This window comes from Drosophila hydei, unplaced genomic scaffold, assembly GCF_003285905.1.
Source record: "Drosophila hydei strain 15085-1641.00,03,60 unplaced genomic scaffold, DhydRS2 tig00000063-arrow-pilon, whole genome shotgun sequence".
Taxonomy (NCBI): Eukaryota; Metazoa; Arthropoda; class Insecta; order Diptera; family Drosophilidae; genus Drosophila; species Drosophila hydei.
Genome location: NW_022045657.1, coordinates 3,445,821 through 3,459,247, shown reverse-complemented (window position 1 = coordinate 3,459,247; position 13,427 = coordinate 3,445,821). Strand labels below are relative to the sequence as shown.

Sequence of the window (13,427 nt, the reverse complement as noted above, 5' to 3'; positions counted from 1 at the left end):
AACTAATGTGGATGTGTACAAGCAATATTTAATAATAAAATGTAAGTTTAATTTAATGTAAAAATTATCAAATTTGTTGTATTAAAATTGGCTAGCTTTATGCCGTCCCCCAACCAAATATATATATATATATATATATATATATATATATATATATATATGTATGTGTGCATGTGTCTATACATATATATACTTGATATGCAGGAACGCTACAGCAAATGTGTGTGAACGTGTTTGGATACGTGCTTGTGTTTGTGTTTTTGGTTTATTAAGTACACAATTTAAACTGATAAAAATTGCACAGAGCCACTAAAATGGGATTGCTGTAACAAGCGGGTGGCAAAAAGTGAATTGTTAAATCGTTCGTTCGTCAAAGTCGATCTATTTTCAGTGCACTATAATTTAATTTGTGCAAAAAAAGCAACTCATTCATTGACAAAACAAAACACATTAAGAGTGGGCGAGAGTAGGCGATGTAGTAATCCCACGACAGTGTTGTCGTGCTTCTCTTGTGTTTATGTTACAAATGGTAGGAGTTGTGCTTGTTATCAGCTGGATTGGCCATTAATGTTAAAACTTAAATAATATTAACTGTAGCCGCTAAAAGTTTCGTAATACCTATAGAAAATACGGGTAAAGAAGTATAACGACAGTGCTGTCGTGCGACCTAAAAAGGAGTCGAGTGCCAACTATTCTTGTACTGCATAAAGTATGTATGTATATGTGCGGTTTCAACGCACATATGTATATGTACTTAAATGTAAGCACGTCTTCGGCGTCTACCACCATTTTTGTTATTTATATTATTGATTTAACGCCTTTCGTTCCATTCTTATGTAAAATGAGCAATTGTCGCTACTGCAGTCAATTTAATTGAAAGGTCAATAATATAGTGTACAGAGAGTGAATTGATGAATCAATTGTACTGTGGATGAGGCTATTGGTGTTGAAAGCAGAACAGCGCTTTGTAAAGTTTTTTTTTTGTATATTTCGCTTTTACTTTCTGTTTCGTCTTTACCGATAAGACACGCAGCAGCGGCGGCGGCGGCTTCGCTGCGGTTCACGCCCAAAACATAATCGCAACTGCCACAAGGGCGTATGCTTATGTGTTTTGTGTGCTAAGTCAGCCAAGGTTAATTCATTGGGTCTCACAAGAATAAGGCGGGTCTTAGCTAATTTTGGCTATATTCTTATGTCAGCCATAAATATACTGTAATTAGTCAATAGCTGTAAAGGTCCAAATCCTATCATATATATATATATATATAGACATATATGCATTTCCGCCCCTATTTTCGTAAAACTTATCGATACAAAAGAGTACATTTATCGATATGCGGCAAATGACACCTGTTGCATACACTTGAGAGAAACTGGTATAAAGAGAGAGGGAGTTTTTGTCATAATTGCGTTCAATATTCTCGCTGCAATGTATAACAGCACGTGAATATGTTTCAAGTGCGTGTGTGAGTATATATGTAAACAGAAATGTAAATATATACACATGTTTTAATGGCCATCTCGCGTAATTAGCAAATGCTACCCAAATATAGCAATGAATGGCGAAAAAAATAGGAAGTCTTCTATTTGTTTTTATCTTTATTTATATTTTTATCAAGTTTTGTTTATAACAATACATGGCTGAAAAGCATATATAGTACTTATTTATTTATTGTATCTGGGTAATTTAATAATTCTTTTATTGGGGGTGTTTGCATTACTATGTTTTGCTTATCAGGTAGATACATATATATATATATATATATATATATATATATATATATATATGTATGTATGTATGTGTGTGTGTCTACAGCCAGACGCCCCATTTCAAATCATGACAAATTATCAATTGGCTGTCGACTATTTTGACCTTAAGTATACATCATAATTATTATCTTGTATTAAATTTTTAAGTGTATTTTCGTACTGGATTTTGAGCTAGGTAATGCCAATGACAACTTAAGTATTCGCATAGTGTTATCATAGATAATACCAATATACATTATATAAATGAGGACTACCATAAATAAGGCAGTCCTCTTAACAGTGTGTAAAAACGTTTCGTAGCATAAATGTTATCGATAACGATCGCAAGAACAGCTCCCATAAATGTTATGAATACCGTTCACAAAGAAACAATAATGACAATGACTGCGGCATCAGAAGCTGTAAGAGCAGAACACTTGAGTTAATAACTTAATTAAGCAAGCATATCACAAATTGCAAAATAAAGCCGGCTACAAATGCAAAACTGTAATAAGCTGGCAAACTATGAGATGTTCATATTATGCTTTTTCTCTCTCCCTTTTTCTCTTTCTCTCGCATTCTGCACGCGAATAGCTCGAAATGTCGCAAGAAGCAGCAGCAACCACAACTAATGTCAGTCTGGCAACACCGTCATCAAATAGTGACGACAAATGTCGCAAGCGCGCTTTGTCACGTTCAGAGCCGAAATCCATAATCGAAATACACATATCTAATGAGATTCACAGCAGCGATAACAGCTGTAAACGTGCCAATTTGGAACCAGATCCTCAAGCAGACATGGAACAGCAGCAAGAACAGCTTCAGCATCAGCAGCAAGAGCATCAGCAGCCAATCAATGTTATCGAACTAAGCATTGAGGAACAGCAGCGTGACAGCGATAATCGCGCCAGTTGCCAAATCTTTTTGCAGCATTTGCCCTGCTTTAAGCTGCAGCAATTGATTACATTGACGCCCATACCGAAATGTCGTGAATGTCGACGCCGTAATATACTGCCGGCAGCAACAACAGCATCAGTTGGTGGCATTGGCAGCAGTACCAGCAACAACAGCAATAATAATGATATCTACTGTCGCTTCTATGAGTTTCGACGCCTCCAATACAATGCCGCCGGAGAGTTAACTGTTGCCGGTTTTCCCAATCCCTACCAGGAGCCGAAAAGCGCTGACTACGCCATTTGGCAGCCCGATTCAAATACTGCGCCTACCGCTGGCTTTATGGATATACAAGTGTGTCGATACATTTTGTTGCATGCTGGCGATCAGTTTTGCTATCTGTGGCGCCAGGAGGCGGAGGCGTTGAAGCTGCACGAGAATCCCGATGGTACGATTGCTTGGAAGAAAGCTGTGCAGGGAATACGTGAAATTTGCGATGTTTGCGACACGACACTATTCAACTATCACTGGACATGCAGTAAGTGTGGCTTCGGTGTGTGCATCGATTGCTACAAAGATCGCAAAGAAGGACTACAAAAAAAGCGACGAGTCGAAGCTCAGCGAGGTCACGATGCTTATCACTGGCTGCTCTGTACCGACAACGACAAGCAGGAGCAGCACACATTGCCCGAGCTGATGTTGACCCAAATCATTGCAGGCGATGCACTGAATGTGCTTGGCCGCTTGTTGCACGAGGTGCGCACGTTGTGGCAGGTGCCGCAAGTGTGTGGCTGCTTGCTCAGCAAACAGCAAATAAAGGACGAGCAGTTGACAGAGCTTATTCAAGACATGATCAAGGAATCGCAGCTGAAGCAACAAACTAGCGCCTCTTCCCTGGCCACGGCTCAGAAGGTGCAGCAGCAACAGCGGCTGGAGCAGCTGCACGCTAAGAAGTTGGAATTCGCGCGACAAAATGGCATTGACTATGTGCCCGGTCGCGTCTGGACAAAGGAAACACTCGGCAAGGATCCTATCACAACTGCTTTTGATAACTTTAAGCACATCAACTTTCTGCGCAAAGGTCTCGCTGGCTTGCGGCGGTTTTTGCCACCACGCGCCATGACCCTGGCGCATTCGACGCAACTGGCACCTGGCGTTCCGCATGAATGGCTGTGCGATGGCAAATTGTTGCGTCTCACCGATCCTATGCATCCCGATAATCGGGTACTTTTCCAAGAGGTGTGGAAATGTGGGCAGCCCGTTATGATATCCGAGGTGGCACGTTCACTCAATCTGGACCTTTGGCATCCCCAGGCCTTTTGCCGTGATTTTGGCGATAAGCCGAACGATTTGATAAACTGTCTCAATGGCAATTTGGTGCCCAATCAGCCGATGCGTCACTTTTGGGAGGGTTTCCAGTGCATGCACAAGCGCCTGCTCGATGTTAATGGGAAGCCGATGCTGCTGAAGCTCAAAGATTGGCCACCCGGCGATGATTTCGCCGAAATATTGCCCACACGTTTTGCGGATCTGATGCGGGGTCTGCCCATGCCAGAGTATACGCTGCGCACGGGCAATCTCAATATAGCTAGCTGCTTGCCTAAAATGTTTGTGCCACCCGATTTGGGGCCGAAGATGTATAATGCTTATGGCTCGGCATTGCATCCCGATAAGGGCACTACCAATTTACATCTGGACATATCAGATGCAGTCAACATAATGGTCTATGTGGGCATACCTTCGGATGAGGACAGCAAGCCGCAGCTGGCGGCCACACAGCGTGCTATAGCCCTGGGCGGCTGTGAATATATCACACGCGCTCGTTGCCAGTCGCCAGATGTTCTGCCTGGTGCGTTGTGGCACATCTTCCCGGCACGTGATGCGGACAAAATACGCGATCTGCTTAATCGCGTCACCTTGGAGAAGGGCTTTAGACTGGAGCCGGATCATGATCCCATACACGATCAAAACTGGTATCTCGATGACAAGTTGCGTGCGCGTCTGTTCAAAGAGTATGGCGTGGAGGGCTATCCGATTGTCCAGTGCTTGGGCGATGCAGTCTTCATACCTGCAGGTGCGCCGCATCAGGTGCAGAACTTGCACAACTGCATCAAGGTAGCCGAGGATTTTGTTTCGCCAGAGAATATTACGCACTGCTATCATCTGACACATGAGTTCAGGCGGCTCTCCCATTCACACACCAATCACGAGGATAAGCTCCAGATCAAGAACATTATCTATCACGCCATTAAGGATTGCTGCACTATATTGACTCGTGCACTGGAGGAACGCATTGATCTAGAATTGGCCAAGGCGCAGGCTGAACAATAGACCCCCTTAGCGAACACCTTTTCGTATTTTAAAAGAATTATTGTACTCTTGTCCGAGCTAACAAGATTTACTATGTACTTAGTTTGCTTAAGTTATATTTAAGCATAGATATACTCTGCAAAACTTAATGTATAACTGTATTATATGGATTTCGGAAAATGTATTTGATGAACGCAATTCGTATTTTAATTTAATTTTAATAAAAATAAAAAAATAAAGCGTTATAAATTTATAATTATAAGGTTTACTTTATTTGGATATTATGGCTTGATGCCTCAGCTAATATTCAAAATCTTTACCTCTAATGATCCTCTTTTCCATGAAAGAGCACATAATTTATTTATAAATATTTTGAGAGATTATTAATGTTAGATTTAAATTTGTTTACTTGCAGCAGCTAACAGGGATATCAAATAAGGGAGATTCTCTGAAACCAATGCGTCCGAAGCGTGCTAAAGACGAAATTGATAATGATCATGGTAAAGATGACGATGAGATCAGCCAGCATTGTACCACTGTGCTCCACACTGTTGAGCCATTAGGTATTCGGTACAGGGATTGGGTAACCAAGTCAATTATATAGCCACGGAGACGACTAAGACGACGACGAAAAAAACAACAAAGCCAAAGGCATAACCAACAACAAGCAAAAGCAAAGCATTTTTAATTATAATTATTATTCCCGTGGCCCTAGAATTTTGTAAAAATTAGTTTTTAAGGCAAACACTCAAAATGACGGTGGATTTCAATGATTATTTTTGGGTGAGTTGCTGCCAATGAAGACGTAGTAACAATTTCTATTCAAAAAGATCAATTGTTTTCTGTGCAGGGTGAGAAGAACAATGGATTCGATGTGCTGTATCATAATATGAAGTTTGGGCTGGTAGCCAGCAAGGAGCTGTCCGAGTTTCTGCGCGAGAAATCCAACATCGAGGAGCAGAACTCGAAGATGATGTCCAAGTTGGCTCATAAGGCCAGTACGGGCACATTGAACAGCACCTTTGCACCGGTATGGACCATACTGCGCACCTCAGCGGAGAAGCTGTCTACGCTGCACATGCAAATGGTACAGAAATTGACGGAGCTGGTCAAGGATGTGGCCAAATATGCCGATGAGCTGCACAAGAAACACAAGTGTGTCAAGGAGGAGGAATCGCACACGCTCGAGTGCGTTCAGGCCATACAAACCTCAACGGTTGCTGTGCAGAAGCTGCGCGATTTATATGCCAGCAAGGTGCTCGAGCTGGAAAAGCTGCGAAAGGACAACGGCTCACACAAGGACGCCGAGAAGCTGGAGAGTAAGCTTAAGAAACTGCAGGAGGATTATAAAGCGCTGCTCGATAAGCATAATCCGATCAAGAATGAGTTTGAGCGACGCATGACGCAAACGTGCAAGGTATGTGAGGCAGCAAAAGTAATCTAGAGCATTATAAAATCAAAGTTTCTATTGCACAGCGTTTCCAAGAAATCGAGGAAGTGCATCTGCGTCAAATGAAGGAGTTTCTATCGACGTACTTGGAAATGCTGCAGAATAATCACGACATGGTCGGCCAAGTGCACTCCGACTTCAAGCGCCAATTTGTGGACATGTCCGTGGATAAACTACTCGAGCAATTTGTGTTAAACAAATATACAGGTCTCGAGAAGCCTGGTATGTACATTCGGGATTGTCCAATTCAAGGTCCACTCTAGTACATCTTGCGTTCTGTTCCAACTGTTATTAACATAGCTGTCGCTGCTAAGGGCAATAACAGCAGCTGACAACTAGCAGCAAGCGACTGTTATTGTTATATCGCGAAAAACTGTTAATTAACAGTTCATTGCTATGTTAATTCAGTTGTTAAGGCCGGTGTTAGTAAACAAGTTAAATAGTAAAATATTTTAAACGTAAAACTAAATACTGTCAGTTATTAACCTTCTAATCACAGAAATGCTCGAGCTGGAGTTCATTTCGCTGTCAAGTGCATCACGTCTACAGCAGCCGCCGCAGGTATCGGGCACGGCATCAAATTCGAACTCGGCAACCAGCATTCAAGCGGCTTTGCGCACCGGTGGTTCTGCAGCAGCCGCTTCAGGTAGCCTGGTATCGATGGACCAGCGAGGCGGTGCCGGTGTTGGCGACGCACTTGCGGGCATCTCGCTGGGCAGCGGCAGTGCGGCCAGCGGCAGCATACCCTATGCAGACGATGCGATGCTGGGTAGCGTGGGTGGTGGTCCATCATCGCCGCGTCCAACTTCGCCAGAAACGTTAGGCGCACAGCCGCCGCAAACGAGCGCCGCGACATCGACGGTGAAGAGTCTGCGCTCCTGGTTTATGCCGACGGCTAGCAAACAGCAAGCGCAGCAGAATGCTAGCTCTGTTGGGACTGGGAATTTCGGTATGCCTGGCAACAGCAACAGTAACAGCTCCAACAACAACAATTACAACAACACGAACATCACAACAACAACAAGCGCCAACTCGAACACCAACAACACCACAGCAACCGGCACAAATAATTTCACCACCAATGTCACCAACAAAAATATCCCTAACTCAGAGCTTCTGGATACTACTAGTACTCAAGGTTCATTTCTTATTATTATTTTTCTTTCTTAGTCAATGCTTTTCATTTGTTTCTTTAATAACGGTACAAGTCTCTCTCCGTATGTGTATAATTTGTGTTATTTTATGTCAACTATCATAAATTCTATCTTCTATCGTAAATTGCTTAACTCGCCCATTCTACTTTCAAGTGCATAACTCTAAGGGAAAAGCTAGCTTTCTATACCTGTAACTAGATAGGACTATGTCAAAAAGTATTTTAATATGTACTAGGATTCAGTTAACGTACAGCATTAAAGACAGTTATTTAGTTCTGAGTGTATAAGAAATACAATTAAGAGCTTGCTAAATTTTTTAATGCGAACCGTAAAATTCTGAGCAGTTTTTAAATAATTTGAATCAGTTTTTTTTATTGAAATTTAATGAAAATGTCATATAAGTTAAAACTAGACTTTAAAACTTAAGACACCTGGCGTAAATAGAGGGTCTGTAGTTTCTATCTATATTCGAAATTATTTTGAAAGATTTTCCAATGAATATTTTCCAGAGGAAACTTGTCTGTTTTTAATAATATTTTCTTAGCTATTTGCTGCAATATTTTTAGAATAATTAATTTATTTTTTCTTAATTTTGATTTAAATTTATGTTTTGTTTTAATTTTGTAATATTTATACTCATGTATATACATATTTGTGATTATTTATGTTAATTTTATGTTCTTATATGCTCTATGAAACGTACACTCAAACACCAGCCAAAAGCCCAATGTTTACAGTCTATATACACCCACGCACACACACACAAGCACAAAGACACACACACAATGATTAACTTCGCAACAACTAACAACATTTTCAACGCTTCTCTGTTTTGCACTTTTGTGTCTCGCTTTTTGCACGCCGACAACATCCAACACATCATTTGCTCATTCAATGAATACCATTCATTTCATTATCACTTCGATCATCCATGCACCACCGATCAAACTAATTGAAATTAAAAACTTTAGATCAGCAGCAGCAGCAACAACAACAACAAGAACAACAACAGCAGCCGAATGAGGTCTTAACACCAACTGCTAGTGCAGCTGATAGAAAGCAAATGAATGCAACGACAAGCGATCAACAATTATCGAAATCATTAAACGAGCACGATCATCTAAATCATCAGCAACAACAACAACAACAACAGACTGCAGTGGGCAACAACGTAGCCCCAACAACAACAACGTCCAGACGTACAACGTCACTTTTAAATATATTCACATCAAACTCTCAGGGTAAATGCCAAAATAAACATACAGTGACTACCTTCCCTCCAAAAGCAAACCGAAACCAATCCAATCCGTATCCAAACACATAATTATATATAAAAATATATATATATGCATCAGTATTATACATAAATATGTATATTCACGTGTATATATGTATAAAGTATAAAGTACAAATTTTCAATGCTTTTATGCACGGCTGTTTATTTAGTATTAAATATGTCTAACATCTTCACTAAATCATTTGTTGCACTTTATCTAAGGCGGTGTTTGAGTTGAGTTAAGAATCTTTATAAACGATTTCAATACTTTGTTTAGTGTTGCCCAACACTATGCTTCAATCTACGCCTTTTAATACAGAAAAAGTTCAGTGTTAAAAGAATTCAAAGTTTTTGGAATAAAATATGTTTTCTAACAAATGAACTGAAACATTTAAAAAATGTTTGAAAATATATAAATTTTTCACTTTCAATTTCTTTGAGAACTAATTTTCATATTTATCATATTTAAAAAATTTATAAAATATTCATTTGTTTTTTAAACTTAAACTTAAACTGAACTTGGTGTCAATTGGCGTAGCTTGCGAAACTTTTAAGTTAGACTTATACATAGTATAGTTTATAATGTTTGTTGTAGCGCTTGTTGTCCTTGTAGAGCCAAGAATTGCTATTGCATTTCCTATTCCTTAAACTAACTTTTTTATGAATAATATTTCGAAATAGTTTCGGGCATTTTGCGTAGTAGACGCGACAAGGCAAAAACTAAAAAATCAAAGAAGAAAAAAGACAACGAGGCTGCAGATCACAATATACAGGAGGAGCGCTTGGCCAGGTAAACTATTGAATTTTTATTACAATTATTTGGCGTGAAATCAATTTGATTTTCTTTTTATTTGAAGTGCGGAACGTGGGAATAACACCTTGTTGGACTATGATGATCATGGACGCAGCATGAAGACGCAGAATTCTAGCGGTAGCAGCGCAGGCGGTGGTCTGGCCGCCCTATCAGCCACGTCGGCCCAAGGCAGCGTTGATTCGGCGGGAGCCAGTAGCATGGGTGGCAGCGGAGGCGGCGTGGGCGTAGCAGGGACCCTGGCCAATGTCAGCAGCAACTCTGGTGTGGGCGGAGCAAATGCAAGTGCAATTGGAGCAGGCGCTTCCGGAGCCAATGCCAGTGGCAGCGGTTATGAGGTAGACGAGGAGGGTTTTAGCATACAACCAGCTAAGGAAATAGCCTGGGAGGAGGGCCACGATAAATGTAAGCTAAATATTTGGAATGCTCTAAACCATATTGAATATTTACTAAATGAGCCACTTCTTTAGCAGCTGGCAGCTTCTACACCGACTCAGACTCGGATTCGGATACCGACAAGCGACGCATTCATGTGAAGATTAAGCCACTCAACAATGGACAGGCGCCCATGTCGGCCAGCGTCGATGAGCTGAGGGCAACCGTTGAAAACATTTCGCTATCACCTACGGGCGTTTTTGCGGTAAATAAAATTCGTTCATAAGAACCAGAACTGTTAGCAAGCAGAATGTTAGTTAATGGCTCTGGTGTTAACATGAAATGCTAAGCTAACAGCCACTGTTAAATCACTAAAGCTATTAATAAGGCAAACGTAATGTTAGCGTGTTTAGCTCAAACGTTAAATATTTATTGTTAACAGTTGCTCAAAACTAGATACTAATTAAAGTAATTTACAGCATCACAGCCAGCAACTGCAAGGTGCACAACGCGGCGCACCTGCATCTCGGCAACAATCACCAGAGATATCGAATGCTTCAACGCCCACGGCAAGCGTGCACCCATATGCGCCACTGCAAAGTCCCACGCTCTCCAACAATAATGCAAATAATAATGCTAGCCACAATCGCTATGCGGATCTGGGCGATATATTCTCGGAGCTGGGCGAAATGAGCGTCTCTGCGCCAACATCGGCGACGTTTAGCAAGCCGCCAGGGCGGCAGATACCAACGCCCACGTCTGGTGGCAGTAGCATTGCCATACCACGACCTCCATCCCGTCGTTCGGATATGATTGCCATTGGCCCAGCAGCATCTGCTGTGGCTGCGGCTGCTGCAGCGGGAGCAACAAGTCTTGGACGTGGACGGATGAGTCCAGCGCCGGCAATGAATCGAGCAGACAGTATTGGCAGTCTAGAGTTTCGCACCGCCATTGGGGGCATGGGCTCATCTCGCGGACCATCGCCGCTGACAATCGGCATATCGGATACAATACCCCTTGCTGTGGCATTCCATGAGATTATACACGCCTACTTCAGGGGCAGCGATGAGTCGCGTTGTCAGGTGAAGGTGTCCGGTGATATGATGCTATCATTCCCAGCCGGCATTGCCGGCCTGTTAGCCAATAATCCAAATCCAGCCAAGCTGGGCTTTCGCATTAAACAAGTACAAAATCTGGAGAGTCTTGTGCCCAATGGGAAACTTGTGCAAATGTAAGTAAAATTAACATTGAATGCTCCCAATGCTTGCGTTAACCTAATTCGTTCACAGAGATCGTCAACAGTCGAGCGCGCTGAGCACGTTGTTGGAGTTTAATATGCCTGCGTTGACCGCATTATTGCGAAGACAGGCGGAAAAAAATCCAAATGCCTCATATTTCAATGTGGACATACTCAAGTATCAGGTGCGCACCAAACCTGGCGCCAGTTCATGTCCCTTTCAGCTGGTCAGCTACTGGAAGTGTGAGCCTAGCTATACGGCGCTCAAGGTTGACTACAAATACAATAATCATGCCATGGCCAACGCGTCTCCCTTGTTGAATGTCACGCTCTCTGTGCCGGTGAATGGCTCTGTGCGCATTGTTCAGTCTAAGCCGCATTCATCCTGGTAAATCAACCGTAGGGCAAGATTGCATTTCCGTCTGTAATTTATTATTTTTGTAATGTAGGTTGGGCGAATCGAATCGCTTGGTTTGGAACTTTACGGACATATCGCAGAATTCACAGGATGGCGGCGTAGGTACGCTTCGTGCACGGCTCGAGCTGAATGATGGGCCCTCAACGCCGGCCACGCTGGCCGCACAGTTTAATTGCGAGGGTACCACACTCTCGGGCATTGAGTTTGAATTGCAAGGCAGTGGATATCGATTGTCCTTGGTCAAAAGACGTTTTGTTTCTGGTGCGTACATTTTGTTGCCATTTGTAAAGTAAATTCTCATCAGTTTGTATTTTTAGGTAAATATGTATGCGAGGGTGATGGCATTCGCAGTGGTGCTACGCCCACACCGCCCTCTGTGGGATCGACTAGTCCGTATTCAGCTAAATCGAATTAGCGAGGCAATTGGCTTGTGAAAACCCTAGCGAAATTTGTATCTAAATCTGAAAATTGAAAACTAAAAAATGACTTAAAAATTTTGTAATACAAGTTGGGCGTTGAGCATAAATTGGTAGAGGATGTTATTGGACTCACCTGTGTTTAGCTATTTTCCGTTTTGGGTTATTCATTATGATGTATTTTTGTATCACTTGTACTGTTGAATCTGATTGAATTGGATGGCCTGTTTTAGTGTAGCCGTAACAACTGGATGTATTATTTGTTATATTTATATACACTATATATTATATATATATTATATGCTTAGAAATGTATTTATTATGTTTAATTGAATATGATGTAAACAAAACGTATGTATGTAGCTATGTAGATATCTAAAAACAACACACACTCCGACACTCTCATACACCACATACTACAGCGTGTAAAAGAACGTTGATTTTATGTTCACTTTTGTAAACACAATCACACAACACCAAATGTATTAAAATTAATGCAAGATTTAAAAATAGTTGGTTTTTCTCATAACATGGCAGCAAATGTTAAATATTAAGTTAACAGAGCTTTTGGGGCTCAGCTTGCCAATGTTAAATGCCAATATAGAATTTTGGTTATCGATAAATTAATGGTTTTTAAAATGAAGTAAAAAGTGTTCAATATTACGATAAAAACTACAAGTATTATGATATATTAAGGTATCTTTTGGCTTATGTGGGTTGTTTTTTTTTCTTAAGCACGTAGGAGCTGCCTAGACAGCTATTTATGCTAACGCGCGCATAAGACAACGCACAAAATGTCACCAAAACGCGTTGGCGCCGCTTTAGAGCGTCAGATGTTTTTCTGTTGCTTAATTAACAAAAATACATTCGCAAACACACATATGTACGCACACGCATACTAAGCATATTAGCAAGAGAACATGACAAACCGGTTTCGCTTTCGGCGAGCCATTAAAAAAAGGAAATTAGCTGCAGCCAAAAAAAAAAAAAAACAATTTAAATTATCGCGTGCGACTAATGAAATAGAAATCTAAAGAAATTTCGTGGGTGCAAAGTGTTTTTGAAGTTATGCATAGAATTTCAGCTTGTAAATTGTAGTTGAGATCTATTTTAATGATATACCGATTGGCACATACAATAAACAGCTGTCGCTGTCTTGTCTGTGGTGCCTGTTGCGCCAGTTGTTGACGCATGACGTCATCATGGCACAAATTGATTTCAAGGTCGTCAGCCGGTCGCATTTTCATTTCACTTGACATGCTTCGGCTCCTGCTGGCTGTCGCTGCCTCTGTTGATGTTGTTATTTGTTTAGTTTGTAAACTGCATAAAGCCATTAC

The 13,427-nt window shown here is 41.3% G+C and overlaps 2 protein-coding genes across 3 annotated transcripts; both read left to right on the top strand.

Moving 5' to 3' along the window:
- Window positions 1-5: 5 nt before the first annotated feature.
- On the top strand, window positions 6-5,144 carry LOC111593343 (lysine-specific demethylase 3A-A). The gene is made up of 2 exons (XM_023306055.2): window positions 6-41; window positions 2,344-5,144. The coding sequence occupies exon 2, from the start codon at window positions 2,350-2,352 to the stop codon at window positions 4,972-4,974; it is 2,625 nt and encodes an 874-aa protein (XP_023161823.1). The 5' UTR covers window positions 6-41; window positions 2,344-2,349; the 3' UTR covers window positions 4,975-5,144.
- On the top strand, window positions 6-12,585 carry LOC111593342 (F-BAR domain only protein 2). Of its 2 annotated transcripts, XM_023306053.2 has the most exons (13): window positions 6-41; window positions 5,369-5,736; window positions 5,804-6,370; window positions 6,430-6,625; window positions 6,903-7,541; window positions 8,529-8,798; window positions 9,515-9,623; window positions 9,691-10,049; window positions 10,118-10,284; window positions 10,499-11,250; window positions 11,309-11,644; window positions 11,706-11,935; window positions 11,992-12,585. In XM_023306053.2, exons 2-13 carry the CDS (start codon window positions 5,707-5,709, stop codon window positions 12,087-12,089), a joined length of 3,753 nt encoding a protein of 1,250 aa, XP_023161821.2. In that variant the 5' UTR covers window positions 6-41; window positions 5,369-5,706; the 3' UTR covers window positions 12,090-12,585. The 2 variants fall into 2 exon arrangements, with proteins under 2 accessions (XP_023161821.2, XP_023161822.2); XM_023306054.2 differs by lacking the exon at window positions 8,529-8,798.
- Window positions 12,586-13,427: the final 842 nt, after the last annotated feature.

Coding starts and splice junctions, on each gene's coding strand:
- LOC111593343 (XM_023306055.2), top strand. CDS start 2,350: ATGTCGCAAGAAGCAGCAGCAACCACAACTAATGTCAGTCTGGCAACA.
- LOC111593342 (XM_023306053.2), top strand. CDS start 5,707: ATGACGGTGGATTTCAATGATTATTTTTGG. Junction 11,251..11,308: donor AATGGGAAACTTGTGCAAAT/GTAAGTAAAATT, acceptor ATTCGTTCACAG/AGATCGTCAACAGTCGAGCG. Junction 11,936..11,991: donor CAAAAGACGTTTTGTTTCTG/GTGCGTACATTT, acceptor TTGTATTTTTAG/GTAAATATGTATGCGAGGGT.